This window comes from Myotis yumanensis, unplaced genomic scaffold (assembly GCF_028538775.1).
Source record: "Myotis yumanensis isolate MYYU_CA2020_CCGP unplaced genomic scaffold, mMyoYum1.0.hap1 SCAF_1, whole genome shotgun sequence".
NCBI lineage: Eukaryota > Metazoa > Chordata > Mammalia > Chiroptera > Vespertilionidae > Myotis > Myotis yumanensis.
This window is the reverse complement of record NW_027223752.1, coordinates 239875963-239897621: the sequence shown is the minus strand read 5'-3', so window position 1 is coordinate 239897621 and position 21659 is coordinate 239875963. Positions and strand designations below refer to the sequence as shown.

Below are 21659 nucleotides of genomic sequence, written 5' to 3'. Positions count from 1 at the left end.
CACTGGCCAGGCTGGAGCTCAGCCCCCTGCCCACTAGTAGCCCCCTCCGCCTGCTGGCACCCCTTCCGCAGCAGTGCCCAGGCACGAGGCCCCCTCACATGAGGGTGGGGACCACTGCCCCGCAGTGTCCCAGGGCTGCCCGCTCCAGCCCCCGAGGCCACGAGAGCAGGCACGGAGACCCAGGGTCCTGTGAGACAAAGCACTAAAAGGCTGGGCGTGCCGGCTCTTTCTGGGATTTTTATTTCTTTAAAATAATTCATACAAATGGTTACAGTCACGAACATGATTTTAACCAAAATACTGCTAGCCTACCACATCAGCAGGATGGCACCGCACAGGCCAGAGCCGCGCTCGCACCCCTGGGACAGCGCCGAGGGCCAGCACTGCGTGCTCCCGCCTGCTGCTATGTCGCGGTGCCGTCTTCATTTGGAACGGGGGTTCATGCCAAAATTAGGAAAAACAGCCTTGGTTTTGTTTCTCTAAATTATTCTAAAAATAAGACAAGCAGATAGAAAAACAATGCACTGTGTGGCATAGAAAGAAAACGGGAAGGATCCATAGTCCTGAGAAGTTTGCCAACTGCCGTGCACGGCACGTTCCGCAGAGAAGGAGCGACCGAAGGGCTGCTGACGCCCTCGGCCTGGTGGTGACAGCTAAGCAAACAAATCCTTGGTGATGTTCTAAAGGCTGCACACAGACAAGGACATTCATGATAGAATTAACTACTAACTTCTTTTGCTTAACAAGACGCAAAAACACGGGGCAGCACGGGCCCTCAGGACGGGACTAGTCAACTCGGGGAGGCCGGCGCCACCTCCGCTGCTGGGCGCCGGGACAGTCTCTGGAGTGCCACCGCCACCCAAGGGCGCCTCCTCCGCTGGCGCCTGTCCGAGGCCCGGCCACCAGCACCGAGGCTGCAGAGCTTCGCCCGCGCTACAACTGGTCACTCGAATGGTCTCTATCCGCCTCGGGCTTGACGGTTTGGCCGGGAGAAGGGGCGTGGGGCGGGTGGGACACCGGGGGCAGGCCGTGGGACAGGGACATGGCGCTGGGGACAATGCCTTCAACAGCGGCCGGGATGCCGCTGGGAGCCACGCCCACCACGCCCGGGGGGTACCTGCTAGGAAAAGAGGGAGGCCACCATGAGCCCAGTGGCAGGGCAGGGTGCTGCGCCCTAAACTGTCTGCTGAGAGGACCCCGCCCGGGCCCCCTCCGCCTCCCCGTACCCTGGACCCTGCTCCCAGCATGGCCTCCACCCACATGGTCTTGTTCCCACCCAGCCTGAAGGCCACCCTCCTCAGGCTCTAACTCCCGACCTTTGTGTCGACCGGGTCCAGGGAGCACAGACATCCAGGCCGAGCCCGGCTGAGCCCCTCTCCCCCGAGAGCCGTCCCCGAGACCTGTGTCCCTGACCACTGTCCCGCGCCCGCTCACCTGTAGGCGGCCCCGTTGAGCTCGGGGTGCACGACGGCCGGGTCCATGCTGGCCCAGGGGGCAGCGGCTGCCAGGTGGTCCTTGTTGACACAGTTCTTCAGGCTGTCGGGGACCCGGCCTGGGCGGCAGGGCACGGGGAGGACGGTGTCCGTGTTACACAGCTGCCACTGGGGGCCCCAGCAGAGGCAGCTCGGTCGAGAACATGGGTCCCCCAGCCAGGCCTCCCTTCCTCCTGGCTCCCCTCAGCATGGAGGTGCCGTCGGTCTCGTCACCCCCACCCTGTCCACTAGGCCCAGGCCAGGCTGACAAGTGTCTGACTTACAAGGCTGGCATGGGTGACACCTCAGCTGAAGCCCAGGGGTGACAGGGAGGGAGGGTCATGAGGGAGGCGCGGGAGAAGGCCTGGGCTGCCCGTGCTCGACCAGAGGGAAGACCAGGCCGACCTCCCCAGCCTTGGCCTTGGTGTCCCCCCAGGGCGGGTCCCTCTTGCTCCCTGCCCAGGGCCAGCACAGGACGGATTCAGCTGAATGAGAGGCGGAGGTGCTCCCACCCGGGTCTCCTGGTGAGTGCTCACCTCAAAGAGCCTCAGAGGGACCCCGGGCCCTGCTGGTGCCCCACCCAGCCCACCTGTGATGGCTCTCCGGATCTCCCGGGCCGCCTCCTCGCGCATCTCGATGGACGCCTGCTCACTATACCAGGCCGCGTGGGGGGTGCAGATCAGGTTGGGGGCATCTTTCAGGGGGCCCTGGCTGAAGCTAGGACAGCAGAGCGCAGGTCAGAGCCACAGCCCGGCACCCACCCTCCATCAGACCCAGGGGTCCTCAAGGCAGTCACACCTGACCACGGGCTCCCGATGGCGGGGGGCGGGGCCTCACCTGGAGGGAACACTGGTCCCAGGAGCTTCTGGCTCTCAGACCCCAGGCCCTCCTGGCACCACCGTTTCCAGGACACCACCCTCCCAGGCCGGCCTGTGCCGCAGACTGGCCTCTTGGCTGTGGGGCCTCTGGACATTGCCACATGGGGGCCGGCCACCTGGCACACCTGGGCAACCCGTCAGCACTGTGCGCTGGGCTCTGGCAGGTGCAGGCCCTGAGAGCTGTCCTGGCCCAGGTGCTATGCTGGCTGCCCGCCTGCTGAGACTTGGCCGGGCCTGGGGGGGAAGGTCCTCCTGGAGCAGGGTCATGGGCTGGACACGGAGCCCAGTTACACCCCTGCCCTTGGACGGCTGGCCGCTGGAGGCTGCGGCCTGGAGGTGCATGTGGGCACCGGGCCTCACGTCATGGGTGCTGATGCCAGCTAGTGAGGGGCCTGAGCCTGGAGAGGGAGTGCCCGGCGGGGAGAGGCGCCGTCCTGGGACCACCCAAAGCCCCGCCAGGAGTCACCTGAAGGGCTCCGACTCGTGCACGTCCAGGGCCGCGCCGCGGATCCGCCCCTCCTTCAGGGCCTGGGCCAGCGCCTTCTCGTCCACCAGGCCGCCCCGGGCTGTGTTCACCAGGAAGGCCCCTTGTCGCATCTTGAAGACACCAAACAACACCCAGAGCAAGTCACCCCAGGCTGCCTCACTACCCTGCTGCTGGGAGGGGGGTCAGGAGGGCACTTGGGCGCTTCCCAGACAGGCACCAGGCTTGCGGGCTCTGCCGGTGAGGCCTGGGGCTGTGCCGCCGCGGGCTCAGCCTGTGTGGTCCCCCCACCACCACCACCACCACGTGGGGGCAGCCCCCGTTCCAGCCCTGCCGGGTGCAGGGCAGCTCAGGACACACTGGGTGAGCGTATGGGTTGCCCAGGGCAACATTCTGCTGTGATGTAAGCCTCCACCCTCGGGCGGCCCCAAGACCCTCCGGTCCCTGTGTCCACCCCATTTGTGGGGAACTTGACACCAAAAGCTCCACGGCTTCACCTCTGCCATAGGCCTCGGCCTTTTAGGAGCTACTGGTGGGGAAAGTCCAAAGCAGGCTGTGCGGGGAAGGGCGGTGGCCCTGGGACCAGCTAGCAGGGGTCTCTGCCGCTCACTGTGCATGCCTTGTGCTGGCAGAGCGGGCCCTCCGCCTGGCCCCCGCCCTGCCCTCCGGCCCTGACCTCTGACCCCGCCCGCCCACCTGCTTGACAGTGAAGTCGTTGACCAGGTGGTGGTTGTGCTCGTTGAGGCCGCAGTGCAGGCTCACGCAGTCGCTGTGGAACAGCAGGTCCTGCAGGGTGCTCACCCTCTGCAGCCCCAGGGCCCGCTCGGTGCCGTCCGGCAGGTAGGGGTCGTAGAAGATCACGTTGAAGCCAAAGGCCTTGGCCCTCAGCGCCACCGCCTGCCCGACGCGACCTGGGGGGAGACCGGCGTCACCTCGGCCAGGGCCCCCTGCCTCAGTGCAGATGCTCAGCGTGGGAGCAGACCCTCTGGGCTCCAAGGCTTCTGCCCCCCGATACTGAGCATGGGGCCCCCCACTTGGCCGTGCAGGGGCTGGAGGGAGCACACATGGACGCTCAGTGGACACGAGGGGGCAGCGCACGGGGTGGGGCTGAGGGTCCGGCCTGCCCCGTGTGTATGCTGGGCCAGACGCCACCCACCCCAGGACAGGCGCTGCTGTGGGAGCCGGCGGGTGAATGAAGGACTGTACGGCAGCGGGAACACCTTCCTCCCCCCACAGCCGCTGCTGGGGACAAGCCCTGGCGGGCAAAGTGGCGAAGGGACCTCAGGGCCACCTGGCCCTCATCTGAGGGCCACGTCCACTCAGCCATCACCACAGGCAGGGAGGGCAGCAGGGCGAGCATGCGTGTGCGTGTGGCCTGTGGGCACCTGTGTGATGTCTATGTGGGGCCTGTGGCTGGTGTTCCTGGGCACACAGGCCCGCACAACCTCGGGCGGAGCCCCCTCCACCCCTCAGCGTCTCTGGGTGGGGGACCTCATCGTCCGGTGAGGGCAGAGGTGAACTCACCTAGTCCGATGATGCCCAAGGTCTCCCCACGGATCCTGGCGGCCCCAGAAGCCACTTCCCGGATCTGCTCGACGCTCTGGACCCGAGTGCCTTCCCGCAGCGCCTGGTGCAGCCAGGTGGTCCTGCGGTACAGGTTGAGGATGTGGCACATGGTGGAGTCGGCGGTCTCCTCCACGGACGCCGCCGGCACATTGCAGACAGCGATGCCTGGGGACACAAGACAGCTGGGTGGTCACCACGGCCATCCCAGTGCTTCGCCCGTGAGAGCCAAGGACATGCCCCCAGGCCACCATGTGGGAAAGCCGCCCAATGGGCGGACGGAGGAGACGGGACAATTGGGACACCTGGGCCCTGGCTGGACCGCCTGCTCCTCCACCTTCCAGGAAGGGGTCGTGGTCAGGGAAGAATCTGGAACCAGCCCCACAGCCACACACCTACAGGTCTCACTCCTGTCTTCTGGGCTCCCCGGGCCAATGGAGGCTTCGTCTTAGAGAGATGGGCCCCCCTCTCATCCCCACAGCCCCCATGGCCATCCTCCCATCCCCTGAAGCCTGTGCCCCCATGTCCCCGTCCTCCCAGCCTGACCGGGTCCCCTTAGCAGCAGAGTGACCCTGGAAAGCGAGCTGGCTCAAGTTTCTCCATGCAAGCCTCAGTCCCCACTTCTCTCCACGTGGCCCTCACCCACGCTGGTGGGTCCCACCATGAGGCAACGCTGCTCCTAGGTCCTAGGACCTCGGATCTGCCCCAGTGGCTCCATCCCCCTCCCTGAGCCCTGGCCCTCGCCCTCCTCCCCGGCAGCCTGCATGGCGCACCCCTTGTCTCCCGTCGACCGTCTCCCTGACGAGGCCCCCGGCGGCTGGGTTGGGGCCGGGCACACAAACAGCTGCATGAGGACCCAGGAAGGGCCACACCCCAACTCCCTGGGAAATGCAGGAGGGGGTGCAGGGAGGCCAGGTGGGAACCAAGCTGCTGCCCACCCGAGAAGGGGCAGCAGGTCCCAGGACTTCTGCATCCCCACCGGCCAGGCCTGCGGGTGACAGTAGGGCATGCCCAGACTGTCCCTGGCTAACGGTCAGCCCAGCCGTGAAACTGTGAGACTGAGGGCCAGCTGTGCAGGGACAGGTCCCAAGGACACCAGCTTGGAAAGTGTCCAGGCCGCAGCCCACCTGCAGGTGCCGCCCCAGAGACACGGCCGCAGGAGGTGTCAGCAGTGACCCCAGGACCTGGGGGGAGGGGTGCCGGCTATAGCCTCGGGTCTGCTTGGGTGTGACCAGCACAGGAAGGGGAAGAGACAGCAGAGCATCGAGGAAAGGGCAGGCAGCCCAGCAGGGTGCAGTCCACGTTAAATCCGCTTCACGGTCATGTGCACATGTGTGCACGTAGTCACACGTGTGCACACACTCATGCATGTCCTAACTCACAACACACACTGCCTTTCCAGCGTCTCCTGGACGGGGCGTGTGAAACCCAAGGACACTGGCCGCCGGCCCCAGGGAGTGTGGGAAGCTGAGGCCGAGTGCCAGCTGCCCTGACAGCACAGGCGTGGGCAGCACTGGAGCCTGCACGTGCTGGGGGGCCAACCGCGTGGGGCCCCAAGACACCAGCTCACAGGCCACCTGCAGCCAAGCCGCGGGGGCTGCAGCAGGAGGCTTGCTGTGAAGCAGAAGCCGGCACCGCACAGAACGTGGGGAGGTCACTCCAAGGACACCGGCGGACGGCAGAGAGAAAGGGCCCCTCCTACCTAAGTCCCCGGCCGACTTGGTGTCGATGTTGTCAAAGCCGCTGCCGATCCGGACAATTATCCGGAGGGCTTTGAACTTCTCCAGGTCCTCCCGGGTCAGCGTGATGGTGTGGTACATGAGCGCGCCCACCGCCTCGTTCAGCACCTGCGGCGAGGACGGCGGCCGTGAGTGCCTGGCCCAACACGGGCAGAGGCCCCGTGGACACCGCCCCTCAGCCCCGCCCTGGCTGGGCCCCCAGGGGCCCCATAGCTTCCTGTGTGCGCAGCAGGCCTTCGGGTCAGAAGCCGCCTGAGCCGACCAGGTGCCTCAGCCAGGAAACCCGTGGTCCCTGCCCCCCACCAGCATGGGAAGGGCAGGCACGGGCACCAGACGCCAAGATGGAGAATGCTGAGCACCAGAGGACACCGCGTCCAGCGCCCAGACCCCCGCGGCACCAAAGCCAGAGGACGGCGTGTCCCCCGAGAGCTCAGGTGAGACCGAGGGCTCACTGCTTTCCTTGCCAAACCACGGACAGGAATACAAACCTCCCCACAGGCAGGGCCCGGCACGGCTGCCCTCATGCAGAGCCAGAGCCAGCACACCTGGCTCCCCAGGGGGCCCCTTGTGGTCGAGGAGGGCATCGGGCCCAAACCCTAGGGTTGGGTTCTGGGGGAGAAATGCTCTGGCAACAGCCAGATGTAGGTGGATGACACACAACATCCCATCTCCGGGCTCCAGGGCAGAGGCCATGGACCTGAGCCACCGCTCCGAGAAGGGCCGGAGGCACTGGTACGACTAGGACGTGCGGTCGCTGGGGGACAGGGCCTGTCCTTCCCTCAAGGACGGAGCAGGGGGCCCTGCAGCCAAGGACACCCGAGTCGCTGAAACACAGTGGCCGGTGGAGCCCTGGGCTGCTGTCCGCCCTGCAGGCTGAGCCTCCTAGACGGCAGGGAGGCCAACCTGACCTGGGCGCCCAGGACAGGGAGGCCAAGTGCCCACTGCGCCCAACTTCCCAGGCTCCCATGCACCACGTGTGAGCTGAGGGAGAAGCCTGTCGCACCCAGGAGAGCCTGGACGTGGGACCCGTTAGGTGGGCGAGCAGAGTGGGTTTCCACGTGGGGGATGCAGGGCTAACTGCCCACCTCCTCCTCCCACAACAGCCTCGGCTGTCGCTGGACAGACAGCCAACCAGAACACAGACAGTTCCCTTGGGGCCTGGACCCTGGTCCTGCAGGCACCGGGCTGGCCAGGACTTGTGAGATAAAGGGAGTGGCCTGCTCCTGCCCGGGGTCTGGGACCAGCTCCTGGAGGCAGGGCAGCAGCTGAGTGGGTGTGTGGCTGACCTGCTGGGTCCCTGCCCCAGGCAGCGGGGGTCAGGGGATGTCAGGCAGCACAGGCACAGACCTCTGGTGCCAGGATGGACGTGGTGTGGGAGGGGAGGGCCCTGTGTGACAGCAGAGTAGCAGCCAGTGCCCATGGGGCAGAGGGGACAGGAGGGCGTGGGGAGGTGGACACAGCTTAGGCAGTGAGCGTGGCAAAGGCCACAGGGGGGAAGGGGTGGGGGAGGGCTTGGCCGGTAGGACCCAGGAAGCCCCCTCTGGACTCCCTCTGCTGTGTGAACTGGGGGGGCAGTCACAAGAGCTGGTGAGGAGGGATTGTGGCAAGTTGAGGGTGGGCAGATTGGAGGGTATCCGCTGTGGGCAGGCACAGCCGTGCCCCAGAAATGGAGGTGGACCCATCGATGGAGCCTGAGGAGCAGCAGCCCCGGCCTCGGAGACGCGAGAGGCCGGCAGAAGCGAGGCCTTGTGCAGGGCTGGGTGGGGCACACGTGGCCTCTCGCCAGGACGAGGCTCAGCTGCAGACACTAAATGGGAAATACGATGGATGCGAATTGCCATCCAGGATTCTAGCTTCCATTTGCATAGCCGAGTGTGACTTGCCCACATGTGCCTTGTAAGTTATCTTCCCACGTCCTTGCCTATTTTGAATCACCTGGCGCCAGGTGCAGGCTCAGAATAAGGGCTGCGACGCTACTCAGAGCGGCTCCCGCCCCAGCCGGAGGAGGGAGGCCACGCTCCAATGCAGAAGCAAGCCCACAGCAGGGCCCGTTCCGCCCAGGGACCATCACGGCCGTGCTGTCTGGCCTCCAGGCCACTCTCCGTGCAGGTTCCCACAGCTCCTGTGGTTGCAGAGTAGCTGCGACACCCGGATATCGTGTCACCTCCCGGGAGGAAGTCTGCAGGCCCCGGGACAGAGTCTGTCCCTGGGACCTACCGCCGCCCAGAGGTGCCCAGGCCGATGTCCACTCAGGCCCCTCCCCTGCAGCTATGTGACCAGTGACTTAACTCGGTGCCTCAACCCCAGAACGGGTGACACAGGTCCCACACGCAGAGCCTCTGAGCACGGTCCATGGCAGCAGGGCCCAAAGGTGCCATTCGGGCACCGTGGCAAAGCCAGGGTTTGATGGGCACCAGCACAAGCTTTGGGGGCTTCTTTCCATTTCCCTGGTCTCCCAAGTCCACATACACAGGCAGGGCCCCTCTGAAGCCTTCCAGAAGGTTTCACGACGAGCAGCCACATGCAGGACCAGCGTGGATACTTCAATTTCTCCTGGCAAGAGCTCAGCTGCCTTGGGCCACGGCCCCTCGGGTTCCCACAACAAGCGGTGCCCAGCGCCTGGGGTGGGGGTGTCCCCTGCTGGCTCGCGGTTCCAGGGCCTGGAGCATCGGCCGTGTCCGGGGGTCCTCCCCGCTGCAGGTCCTGCCAACCCCCGCATCTCCCCTGCCTGGGGCACTTCCACATGTGACGGCTCCTTGCCGTCCAATCAGACGGCCTCTACTACCCCATTTCCTGCAGGACGGGCTGTCCTGGTCTCAGGGCAGCAAGCGTCTCCCCGCCACGGTCCTCCAGTGCCCACGGACCAGGGACCTCGGACAGCACCCAGGCCTTTGCCCACTGACTGGAGGCCACTCGGTCCCCTTGGGAGGGCTGCTTCCCGTCTCTGTCCCACCCTCTCAGCTCGGACGCGCCTCCCAGCAGTCCCCCGGCCGCCACGACAAAGTGTTTCTGCACTTTCCTGGACTTCTCTCCTCTCTGCCCGGCCCAGTGCCTTCGTCCTGGGACTGGCTCCCGGTGAGGTCAGCACCCACCAGCCCCGATGGACGCAGCGTCTGGGCGCCCACCTTCCTCTCACCATTCCCTCCTCCTCCACAGGAAGCCTGTGCTGCACGAGCAGTTCCATCCACGTGCCGTCCAGCAGCTGTCAAGCACCCACTGCAGCTGGGCTGGCCCTTGGTTTTGCCGGTGCTGGTCGAACCTGGAACTCGCGTGGAGTGCAGGCGCCTTTCCGCACACACTGTGATGACAGCCTCCTTCCGCAGCACTTAGAGGAGGTTGACATCCAGCTGCTCTGAGGGGACGGGGTTCCCCACCCAGTGACATGGCAGCCACTGTCCCCGCCTCACACAGCCTTGCGGGCAGCCAGCGAGCCTGTGTCAGCCCCATGCTCTGGAGCTGGGCTCCTGTCTTGTTCCTGGGCATCCCTGTCCTGAGGGCGGCGGAGGCACCAGCCATCACGTCTGGGTTCCAGCAGAAAGAGGGACGGTGCTCTGCCCCGCCCGCCCCCCGGGAAAGAAGTGCTGCCCAGGACTGTCCACTGGGGACACGCCAGAGGGCAGCCGGTCACAGCGCTCCTGTGCCAGCGGCCTCTCCTCTCTCATCCTTGCCATTATCTTCTGGCTTCTCTGGACTGTCCTGCCCACTTTCCCATGAACGTTTCATGTCCACCCCTTTTAATGGCCAGCTCTTCCTGGGCAAGCCGTCGTCCTGGCTGAGGGTGCTCCCTGCACAGGCAGCAGGCGCTTCAGAGCTGAGGACGCTCCTCCGGGAGGTGGACGCCAAGGGCAGAGGTGCCGTCTGTCCGTTGCCAGGTGGGGCGGGGCTGTCATGCCGAGGGCCCGGCCCGGCCCTGCCCGGGGGCTGTCACTGGCTCCCGTGGGATGGGATTCACTTGCTGAGTCAGTTCTGGTCAGTTACAACTTTAGAAGAAGCATCTGTTTGGTCTTAGTATTCAAACTTACTGGCAAAACTTGTTTGACTCCTGCCGATGACTTTTTTAAATCTCCCATCTGCGTGTCTCTTTCGTCCCATGAACTGTTTTTTTAGGGATGTCTTTCCAGTTCGAAAGTTTGAGGGTTCACAAGTGGCCAACACTGCAGAGGGTAGCTGTCCCCAGCCAGCTCCCTCGGGACGACCTCGCCCACTTTCCAACTGCCCTGCCCGTGTGCCTGTGCGCCCAGCTCCGGGATTTGACCACCTGTCACTCGAGCAGTCACATGGACACAGGACTGGGCCGCCAGCACCACAGACATCGCCTGTCAGCTCCTCAGTCACGTGTGGCCCACCAGCATCTCATCGCTGGAGAGACCAGCAGGGCACCGCCCACCCTCAGACGTCAGCCTTGCCCCCGCACCGTGGCCCTAGCGCCTTCTGCAGGTGGGCAGGTCTCTGGGCAGCTCTCTCCCTTTGCAGCCTCCGTCGCCCGGGGGAGGGACGTTGTGTCTCGGGGCAGGAGCCAGGAGTAGGCTGCCAGGAACCTTCCTGCACGTGAGCTGTGTTTCTCTGGGATAAAACCCAAAAGTGTGGCCGTGGGTGTGACAGGCAGGTGCCAGGCTATCGGGAAACCACAGGTGTCTTCCTGGGGCCGCACCGGCCTCGCCGCTGGCCCTGGGCACCGTGAGCCGCGTCTCCGCAGGTGTCTGCCCCCCTCCCCACCCCCCCCCGTCATTCGGAGACTCCGTTAGAAGCGTGTGGGTGCCACAGTGACCCCTCTCCCTACCCATGTCCTTGTCCTGGCCCCTCCTACCCACTGAGTCCTCCCATTAGCTGGATCCTCTGCAGCGTTTACCCAAATCTGCTGCCACTTTCTAAGCCACCAGTTCCTTATCGCGCTCACGCTTGTTCTCCGTGGCTGTGGTTGTGGCTGTGCTCGCGGCCTGGGTCTCCGCTCAGCAATCCTCTCCTCCGCTGCCTGCCACCTGGGCTGTGGACAACGTGGCGCTAGAACGACCCACAGGAACCTGAGGCCGAGGCCACCAGCCCCCTCCCAAGGGGAGGGCACCACCTGCGGGGGCAGGTGCGGGGCCAACGGCGTGAGCTCACGGCTCATGCCGACCGTAGACGGTGCTGGGTTCCGTGTGGTGCTTTCTCCAGGCCTGACCCAGACCAGGGGGCCCACACGACCCCGTCGGCGGCGAGGCTGCCTCGTCCAGAACAGCGGGCATGCCACGCCAGGCCTGCCCCTCCTGAGGACCGGCCTTCGGCCGCTGGCTCACGGATGCTGGGTTTTTAAAACCGGGTCCCGCTTCCTCCCTGTCTCAGTGGGAAGGTGGTTCTGAAGGACCCAGTCGGCCGTGACTACAAACAGAAAACCAGGTTAACACACTTCCCATCGTGGGGAGCCAGGACCCCCAAGCAGACACCGGGGCGGCTGCAGGGCCCCGGGCCCTGCCTCCACAGCCCCCGCTCGCCTCCTGGCAGAGCTGCTGTGATGGAGACGACTGACAGCACAGTGAATCCCCTCTCCTCCTCCCCACAGGGCGGTGCCGCCGGCAACGATGGCCCAAATCCCTGCAGCCTGCCCCCCACGCCGAGCACCGGGTCACCTTCTCGTGGATCTCCTGCGTGGACTGCGCGTCACAGAAGGCCACCGTGGCCACGTCCTTCAGGATGGGCATCTCCACCGTGCAGTCCCGGCCGTCCAGCAGCGCCACCAGGGGCCGGGGGTGCAGGGGCCCGTTCATGATCGGGGGTCGGACGCCTGCAACGACAGACACGGCGCTCAGCCTCCCGCGCGGCCCGGGAAACCCGCTGCCCAGCCACCCCCACGCCCGCCACGCCACCCTGGGGACGACGCTCCGCGTCCAGTCACCTGGCCCTCGTCCAATGTGAGTGGAAACCAGTGGGAAAACGACAGCTCACTGACCATGACACAGACGCCGTGGTGACCGGACGCACGGGCGGAGGCAGCCAGGCGTGGGGCCCGGGCCCTGCAGGGTCGTCTCCACGTGACACTGGGACACGTTTCCCTTCTGCCTCAGGCTGCGGCCTGGCTGCCCCCGACCCCGGCAGGATGGTGCTGGGCAGAGCGGGTGGACACGGACGCAGCGAGACCCCGACCTCCCACACGCGAGGGCTCAGAGTTACGAAAGCCAGCTCCTCCCGAGTGAGGCAGCTGCTCCGCACTCTGGGCTAAGGGGACACGGCTTCCCAGGCCACCCCCGCCTCCTGGCAGGAGCCCCCCGCACGGGCCAGCGTCCAGGGCTCAGGATGAGCAGCCAGCAGGGGGTGACCGCCAGCCCCCACTGCCACCCGCCCATCACGGCCACTACTCCCGCGGGCGCTGCCCACCCACCGCCTTCACAAACAGCAATGGTGCGGAGATGCCGAGCCTCGCGGCCAGCGGCCCACGTGGGGTCTGCAAGGCCAGACCACTGCTTCAGGCCCGCCCGCCGCCCGCGCAGCGGAGAGAGCAACACGCCAGGCCCGCCTCCGGCTCCACCTGAGAGCAGTCACTTTCGTTTCCGCGAGAATTAGGTTCCCGCTGCCGTTGCTAAGTGACTTGGTCAGCACCTCCTCCCATGCCAGCAGATCCACACGATCCACACGACACACCCACACCCACACGTGCAGGGTCCTCGGGCCACGGGCAGAGCAGGCGGCAGTCTGACCCTGCTGCCTGGACCTGAGGCCGCGGTGAGGCACCGGGTGCCGGAGGCCCAGCTGGGACCAGGACGCCGCGACTGAGAAGCAGGCTGCCCGCGCTCAGCATCAGGGCTCTTGGCCCACGGCCACGTGTGGGGGTGGGGGGCTGGGGGGCCGGGACCATCAAGGTGGTGCAGGAACGGCTCAGCAGCGACACCCTCACCAGCACTGAGGCCACCGACACCAGAGCAGACACGGCGTCCGCCTGCCAGGGGCTGGGTGGCCGGCGGGACTGCAGGTGTCCATCAGCCCCAGGGCCACCCCCTGCGCACGGTCTGAGCACCCCCTCCCTGACGCTTCCCCACAGAAACCCAGCACAGCAGCCACCACAGCAGCGGGCGCCGTCCTCACAGGAGACCTCGTGTCCTGACCCACTGCACGGGGTGTGTAGGCCCCGGCGGCACCAGAGGACGGGACGCTCCGGGTGCAGCGCCCCCTGCGGAGGCAGGGAGGGTTAGAACTGCCTCCACTCCGACTCCCCTACCAACCTGACATTGCCTAAAATGGGCTCGGCTTCCACGACCATGAATTCGACTTTGCAACACGCTTTATCTTCGAATCCCCAGGCAGAACTGCGTCCTGTCACTGGATCCTCATCCCACGTCTTAATTGTCTTGAACCAAAGCTCTTAGGCTCCGGGTCCACGGCAGCCACCGGCGCCCGCGCCAGGCTCAGAGTCTGACTAAAAATCAAACACAAGAGACACGTTAACGCCGCCGAGGGCTGCCGGGGGTCACACGCCGGCACTGCACCAGGCGGAGCTCGGTCCACGCCGGCCGGGGCGGGGCCTTACGCTGGCGAGGGAGTGACCGCGGGGATGTGGCCAGGACGGAGACACTGCGCGAGGCCTGCCCTGACGTCCAGCCGATGTCCCCTCCATGTACCCGGGACCCCCCCAGAGCTCTGTCCCCACCCGGAGCCACCGGTGCCCATGAACCAGGAGGCGAGGGAGCAGGTCTGCAGCCAGTTCTGCAAGCTTCTACCTCAGGTTCCTATAGCTCCCTGGCCTGAGACTTCCAGCACGGCCACCGCGGAGGGGCCGCAGGTGCAGCCCCGACAGGGACGCCAGTCCCCACAGTGAGCCCGGTGGGCGCTTCCCCAGGTCAGCACACGCACCACTGGCCTCCCGGGCAGCACCAGGGACCGGCACTCCGTTCAGCCGCTCTCCCCAAAGCGCTGCCTGCACAGCTCTGCCCGGGCAGTGACCGGAAGGTGGCCAGGGCCCGAGGGCACGGAGGGCTCACACCGTCAGGGACCAGCGTGAGGCGGTTCCGGGCTGGGAACGGACACAGGGCTGACCAGACAGGCTGCTGCAGCACGCAGGTGTGCACCGTGACACCAGGCGGCCCTGGGGCCCGCGCCGGGCAGGCTCCACAGGAGGGCCCTGTCCCCACCCCGGGGAGACCGGGCAGCCTGGCCCCACCACAGCCGGGATGGCCCCATGGATGTGCACAGCCCTCACCCTCCCGGGAAGCCAGGTGAGGACAGCCAGCCGCAGCCGCAGCCGCAGCCGCAGCAGGTGCAGCCATGCGTCCCAGGCGTCGAGGACGGGCTGCTCCCCAGGCCTCCACACCTGGAAGCATCTCCCTCTGTTCCCTGTGGGCCCCGTGCCACACCGACCCGCATCACCGGCCCCTGCCACGCAGGACTCAGAGCCCTCCTTGCGGTGGGCTTCGCACCGGCACACGGGTCCACGGCAGCCTCAGTTCAGTCCCCCGTGGCAGCGCCCTGAGGCCCCGGCCCGCCAGGCCGTCCCCCACCGGATCCTCACTCCTGGTGACCCCTGTGGCAGCAGAGCCCGTCCCTCCCGACCCCTCGAGTCACCACCATCAGCTCTTCACAGGCCAGGAGGGCAGCAGGTCCAGGCGGGCACGGGCTTTCCCAGTGCCAGGCACGGATGCCCCACCCCGCCCAGGCCGGACGCACCTGTCCCCACCACGCCCACTCCGCATGGACAGCGGCTCCCATGTGAAGGACTCGACACCCCGAGGAGGGGCCCCTCCCGACCGCTCATGACAGAGTCTCACAGCCACTCAGCACTCAGCTTCACGACACGCGTGACTCAGACACAGAACACGGGAAACGCTTCCACTGCAAATGACGGACCTTCACCTTCGAGGCATGAAGTGCTCAGTGAGTCAGTCCCGCAGCCGCCACCCACCGGCCAGGGCAGGGACGCCTGGGCGGCTCCGGGACAGGGCGCTGTCCAAAGGCCCTGCCCACCGGGCAGCAGGTGGCGGCAGGCCAGCCGGAGGCCAGTCTCGCCCTCCCCCCGACCTCCACAAGAGGACACTGGGACTGCAGGGGCGAGGGCCTGGGGCAGCACGCGGCCCGGAGGACACCGGCCGCAGGTCACGTGATGGCCAGCGGGTGGAACCAGCCCCCAGGCCTCGGCGGGCCCAGCGGGGCTTCCTCGGAGCACGGGGCCTGCGTGTCCTAGCAGCGAGGCGGCCTGCAGCACCCCCTCCCGCGGTGGGACTGGCCCCGGCAGGAGGGGCTCCCCCAGGCCCCCAAAGGCCTGCAGCCCAAGGTGAACCAACTCCTTCACCTCTTCTCGCTCCCGAGATTCCCAGAGTGGCCACAGGCAGCTCCCTCCAGGCAGCCGAGCTGCCATCCTCACACCTGCCACGCGCCTGATGGCCAGGACGGTCCCTGCCCTCCGAGGGGCCCGGGGCTCAGCCCAGGGTGACGCGTTGGCGCTGCGCACATGTCCCGAGGGTCCTCGCCGCCCTCGGAGGTGAACCAGGCCCTGCGGTGCTCGGGCATCGCGCCCTGTGGTCCCCGTGCCCACCACCGATCTTTCATGAAAACAGCATCAAGGAAGCTCTGCTCTGCCGACAGCTGGCCGACAGCTGGCCGTGCTTCCAGGTCCAGGAGTGGCTCGAGGGGCCTGCAGGTCTCCTCGCTCAGCGGTACGTGCCCATACAGGGACAGCCCCCCTTGGCGACCTGGTCAGTTCATAGTGGGGAGTCGGTGGCCAGTGCCCAGGCCACCTCCCAGGCAGTGAGTCGGTCCTCTCAGCCACAGGGCCAGCGGGGGGCACGAATGGGTCGCCTCATGTTGCATTAGGCTGCCCAAGGGTTTAGGTGTGAGACCTGCCCTGGTCGGGCCAGCCCGGTCCAGTCTCCCACCAACTCCCAGCCTCACCAGGTCATCCCGCCCTCCATGCCCAGAGGCCCCCCCCATGCCCAGAGGCCCGCCCCCATGCCCAGAGCCCCGCCCCCACGCCCAGAGCCCCGCCCCCATGCCCAGAGCCCCGCCCCCATGCCCAGAGCCCCGCCCCCATGCCCAGAGGCCCCCCCATGCCCAGAGCCCCGCCCCCATGCCCAGAGCCCCGCCCCCATGCCCAGAGCCCCGCCCTGGCAGGTCTGTGGCCACCTCCCCAGGACGATAGGCAGAAACAGCACTAAGGGCCTCCCTGTTGTCTGCCTGACAACAGCCCCCAAGTTCCCTGGCTCTGCTGGAAGAGGGGTTTCCTCTCGGGAGACAGAGGGGCTTGAGGGGCCAGTGCACAGCCCACTGGCTGAGCCGAGGCTGAGCTTCTGGAGATGAGCCCTGACGTGGGGTGAGGTCCTGTCCTGCGGGGGCAGACGGAAGTGCGGCGTGGGTCACCCCACCTGCATGGACGGCCAGGGCTTGAGCCTGCTGTCCCACAGTGAGGGATGGGCCTCCCTCATGCCGCCAGCGGGGAACTGGGCGCTCTAGGGGAGCCGTCACAGGACACGTGCCTCACTCGCCTCGCCCCTGACCACGGGCGGCACCAGGACCTACCAGCGGGGTCTTGGCCACAGCACACGGGGCCAGCCCAGTGCATCAGCACCAACAAGCAGAGCCGGCTCCTCAGGCCGCAGGGCCCAGGCTGCTCACACTGGACACTCCCATGGAGGCCCCAGGAAGCCCCACCCAGCACCACCCACCAGCGGGCTGTGGGGAGCAGACCTAGCTCTGAGCCCCGAGCGCCTTCTCCTGCAGAGGGGTGGCTGGGGGCCTCTGAGGACACTCTCCAGGGCAGTGCCCCTCACAGCCTGATGCCCAGCTTCCCAAAGCCAAGTGTATTTCTATACAAAGAGAAGGGGCCCTCGCTGTCCAGGCCCTCGGCCCTCACGTGCGTGCAGATGACCCTCCACCACCGGGAGCAGGGGGAGCGAGGTGAGGTTGGTTTGGCACACGAGCAAGCGGCCAAGTTCACCTCCTCATGGCGGTGGCTCCCGTCCCTCAACAGGAAGTGAATCTGCCCTAACCCCAGCCCATCGCAGAGGTCATCGCTGTGCGGGTCTGGCTCCGGGCCGGGTTATGGCTGCTCCAGGAACTGCCGGCTTAAAGCCGGGTCTCGGCTTCTCAGCAGCCAGAGGGCAGGGCTGGGCGCCCAGCCAGACAAAGCTCGGCCTCCCACCCGCAGCTCAGGTGTGGCAGCCCCTCCCTCCAGCCGGCTCCGGCTCCGGCTCCGAGGGCCGGGGAGGGGCGGGAAGAGGAAGCCGCAGACCCTCCAGGGCTGCAGACCGGCCGCTCTCTGCCACGCCCGGCCCTTCCCACCGGGCGCCCCGGCCCAGCAGGCTGGGAGCTGACAAGGACTAGAGAGGGCAAGATGGCCACCAGGAGTCGCAGGGCAGGAAGGCAGCCACCATCGGGCCAACTGCCCCCAGGGTCCTCCCCAGCCCAGCCTGCACCCCCACGGCCCAGCTCAGGTCCCCCCAGCGTGGCCTAGAGCCCCGCGAAGGCCCCTGTTTCTGACATCTTCCAAAGGCGAGGGGGGAACGGAGCCAAACAGAATTGGGTCCAAAGCTCTTGAATTATTAAGGTGGAAACAGATCCGCTCAGGGAAGGGCCTGCGGCCTGCAGTTTGTTCTGGCGGCACCACCGGCTGCAGGGCTGTGCGGGCGCCTGCCCCCCCTCCCCCTGTGCACCCAGCGGAGGCTGCAGGGCTGTGCCCCCTGAAGGCCACCCTCCCCACGAGCTGGACGCCACATAACTCCATACATTTCTAGAAATGGACAAAACACCCCAAAGGCAGTACAGGGCCCCGCTAAGACCACCCGGCTGGAGGGCAAGGCGCCCCCAGCGCGCGGTGCTCAGGAAAAAACCCTCCGTCCTCAGGGCTGCACCCTCCCAAGCAGCCCGGCATCCAGGGCAGCCTGGCCGCCTCCGCGGGCAGCCAAGAGGCTGGAGCAGGGCCGCCGACCGCACTGGGCCAGACGCAACCATCTTCCTTTTTCAAAGCGAGTCGTTCGCAGCTAATCGTGCCGCCCCAGTGCCACTCCCGAGCCCTTAGGCCCCGGGGAGGGGGCAGTTACACCAGGAAGTGACAGATGAGGGCTCCACCTGCGACAGGCCCTGGCCCTGGGCAGGCCCCGGGAAGACCAGGGCCCGGGGCCGCACACTGGGCTCTGGCATCTCAGGTCTGGGGCCCCGGACCTCGGGATCTAAGATCTGAGGCCTGGGGGGTGGACACCCGGGCCCTGGGATCTAACGTTTGGGGGGCCGGACACCGGGACCCGAGCCCCGGGACCTGAGGCCTGGGGGGTGCGGGCACCGGGGGCCTGGGAGAGCCGGGATCAGGGAACCTGCCAGGCCCGGGACTGTGAACCGCGGGTCAGGATGCCGGGGGCGGCGAGGCCGGGGTCGGGAAGGTCGAGGACCCGCGCCCCTTTGTGTCACCTGCGCGGTGGCGGGCGGAGGGCGGCGCCGGCGCACGCGCACTCCCACGCAGCGGCACGCGCACGCGCTCGGCGCTCCCGGGCCCCGCCCCCAGGCCGGCGGCGCGCGCACGTCGACGCGCACGCGCACTCGCACACAAAGCGGCGGCCCCGCCCGCCGCCCCGCCCCCGCGGCCGGAAATGCGCGCGCGCGGCCTTACCGAGCGGCAGGCCCTTGTTGAGCAAGTGCGAGCTGCCCATTGAAAGGCGCGGGCGGCCGCGGGCCCCGATGAGTCCGGCGCGCTCCGCCGCGAGCCCGGCGCCTGGGGCGGCCTGGGCGCCGTCCGCTGCTCCGCCCGCTCGCCTGCGCCCGGGCGCCGCCGTCCGAGCCGCGCCGCGCCGCGCCAGCAGCCGCTCCACCGGGCGGGCGGGGACAGGCGCGCGCGCGCGCGGGCGGGGCTTCCGGCCCAGCGGCCTCCTGTTTCCCGGCGCGGGCACCGCGCAGCACCACGCGGGCGGCTGCAGACGGCGCCCGCCCGCCCCGCCCGCCCCGCCCGGGGCCCGCCTGCCCACGCCCGCCCCGGCCCCGCTCCAGCATCGGCCCGGCCCGGGCCTCCCTGCGTCCTCCTTCCGGCTGCACCACACCCTCGCCGGCCCCGCACACCTACCTCCCCAAACGCGGGCTTGATGGGCGGCCTGGGCGGGAGGCGCCGGGCGAGCTTCCTGGTCCCCGGTGCGCACAGCGCTGGGACCCGCTCCGAGGCCGCCGAGGCAGAGCAGGGCTTCCTGCGCTTGGCCGGGGCGGGGAGGGGAGGGGGGCGTCCGGGAGCCGCCAGGTGTGGCTGCGGAGGTCCCGCCCCGGGCGGTCTGGCCTTCACCTCCTGCCGGGAGCGTGGCGGGTGCTTGGTTCACGAGGTGCAGGGGGACCTGGCCCCAAGCGGGGTGCCCCGGCCATGACCCATAACGAGGGGAAGGGCCCGGCCAGGCCTCCCAGGGGCGGACACGGGGCTGAGGGGCAGGTCTGTGGGACAGGGACCATCCCGAAAGCATCCGTGTTGTCTGTTTGCTTTTATAATTCATGTCAGTGAGGAAGTCGGGGGATTCATAAAGGTGATGGGGAATTAGTATCTTTGCGAAACAAATGCTTTTAACCCCTCACTTGGTGCTCCCGTATGAAAATGTCCCCCAAACTGAGCATCAGCCTGTGACCCAGGAGGTCAGGGTTCGATCCCCCGTCTGGGCACAGGCCGGGGTTGCGGGCTCCATCCCCAGTGTGGGGCGTGCAGGAGGCGGCCGACCCATGATTCTCTCTCATTGATGTTTCTATCTCCCTCTCCCTCTCCCTTCCTCTCTGAAATAAGTAAAAATATATTTTAGAAAGAAAAGCCCACGTTAGAATTAACAAAGCCAAAAGCTGGCGCTTGGGGGGGGGGCAGCCCCCGATTACCCCACCCAGCACTCACACACCCACTGTCTTGCTGGCCACCCGATGACCAGAATACAGCAGAAGGGACGGTGCCCCTTCAGGATGGGCTACATATGTTGAGACCTCCATGTCGCTCCCTCTGGGCCACAAAGAATGCCAAGGGGAGCCAGGGCTGCCCCCAGGACGGAAGCCCTGATGCTGGCAGCTTCACCCCCAAGGGGAGGGCAGAGGACACCGCCTACGGGACGGAGAACCGGCTCCACAGCAGCAGGTGGCCAACTGCCTCCTCCCGCAGGACAAACCCAAACCCCTCGCCAACACGCTAGGCATTTGTGACGGGAAAATGTCATTACGTTGAGTCGGCAGGAAATGGGGCCACGGCAGCCCAAGGTGGGAGGACCCCTCCTGAGCTGCCACAGCACACACCCCACGGCCCCTGGCCCCACCCTGCACGCCCTGGGGACCCTCCGGACTCCACTGGAAGCAGAAAGCCCATCCCCTCATCACCCACTTTTTTAGCACCCGCCCCTGCAGGCAGTGAGGCGCAGGACAGGAGGGCACAGAGGAAGGAGGCACGGCTTTGTCCGTGGCCTGTGTCTCGGCCAGAGAACTGCAAACCCTGGAAGCGAGAAGGTGGGCTCGGCACGAGGAGTACCCAGGCGACGCTGGGGAAGAAATGGGTCGGCTAGGGCGCCTTCTGCTTCATGCACCGGAATGCCGGGCGATGGTCGTCTCCCAAGGAGCCGTCCAGAGCCAGGAGGCTCCCCGAGGATCACCCGTCCGGTCCGGTCAGCGGAGACCACCTTTGCACCGGTTCCCCTGGGGCTCTCTTTACTTCTCAAGGTCTCACTTTTGCTGCTACAGATCCTAACATCACATGTTCACCTTCGCAGGTCAGAGGCAAAGAGCCATGACGGGTCCCTGCCATCTGCCTTTTAGTGAAAAACAGGACACCCCGGAACCCACCTGCCTCCTCAGCTGGCACCCCCTCAGGCTCTATTGACTGGAACGGGGTCCAGGGCCCGCCGCCCCGAGCCAGGCCCAGCCAAGAGGAAAGGGAGGACCGTGATAAGTGTCCCCGTCAGCGGGCGTCCCCGGGACTGCCTCTGCCTGAGCCCACTGCCCGCGGAGGCCAGGACAGCTGACACTGACCGGTGCCTGCGCAGTTTAGCGTCACCCGTTTAGAGGGAAATGGGTGCTGGGAAAGACCAACAGCAGGTCTAGGACCCCAAGTCCAGGTACAGAATGGATTGTCTCTGGGGACGAAGGCGTCGTCTTCGAAAGGGACACAGCAGCCCAGCAGCGAGCGAGACTGACATTTTCCTTGAGGGCACGGAGGGCGCGGAGGGCGCGGTGGTGGAGCCAAGGGCGCTGGGCAGGAGGGCGGTGGGTGCTGTCCCCGGGCCCTCCCCTCCCGGCAGTGCCGCCTCCTGTGTCCTGGCCCCAGGCACCTGCAGCCTGCCAGCGCTGACCATCTTTCTCCGAGGTCTAGGCCATCAGATGGGAGAAGCGCTGCAGCGTCAGGCCCGGGCCGCGATCACCATGGAAACCCCGGGGCAAGGACGCGCCCACAGGGCGCACCGCCAGCACCGCCTGCACCGCCAGCTCTCGGGTTTCCCACTCCGTGGTTGCCCCCAGGACGTGGAGGCTCCGGGTCCGGGTAGAGGGGGCCTGGCGCAGCAGGGGGTTAAGGCAGGTGCGGGTGGGAGGGTGGGGAAGGGGCCCGGGAGAGCCCCCCCACAACGGGCTGGGGCGCGGG

The 21659-nt window shown here is 67.0% G+C and overlaps 1 protein-coding gene across 3 annotated transcripts; it reads right to left on the bottom strand.

The window, feature by feature from the left end:
* Positions 1 to 217: 217 nt before the first annotated feature.
* On the bottom strand, positions 218 to 18860 carry CTBP1 (C-terminal binding protein 1). Of its 3 annotated transcripts, XM_070400706.1 has the most exons (10): positions 18696 to 18857; positions 13330 to 13523; positions 11743 to 11897; positions 6100 to 6244; positions 4359 to 4565; positions 3531 to 3745; positions 2817 to 2947; positions 2062 to 2189; positions 1435 to 1552; positions 218 to 1120 (listed from the first exon to the last, which is right to left on the bottom strand). In XM_070400706.1, exons 2-10 carry the CDS (start codon positions 13334 to 13336, stop codon positions 934 to 936), a joined length of 1293 nt encoding a protein of 430 aa, XP_070256807.1. In that variant the 5' UTR covers positions 13337 to 13523; positions 18696 to 18857; the 3' UTR covers positions 218 to 933. The 3 variants fall into 3 exon arrangements, with proteins under 3 accessions (XP_070256807.1, XP_070256799.1, XP_070256803.1); XM_070400698.1 differs by lacking the exon at positions 13330 to 13523 and having other exon boundaries at positions 18696 to 18860; XM_070400702.1 differs by lacking the exon at positions 13330 to 13523 and having other exon boundaries at positions 218 to 1117; positions 18696 to 18860.
* Between the last annotated feature and the right edge of the window lie 2799 nt (positions 18861 to 21659).

Coding starts and splice junctions, on each gene's coding strand:
- CTBP1 (XM_070400698.1), bottom strand. CDS start 18,735: ATGGGCAGCTCGCACTTGCTCAACAAGGGCCTGCCGCTCG. Junction 6,245..11,742: donor CGCAGGAGATCCACGAGAAG/GTGACCCGGTGC, acceptor TCCTCGCCGCAG/GTGCTGAACGAGGCGGTGGG. Junction 3,746..4,358: donor CTTGGGCATCATCGGACTAG/GTGAGTTCACCT, acceptor GTCTCCCCCCAG/GTCGCGTCGGGCAGGCGGTG.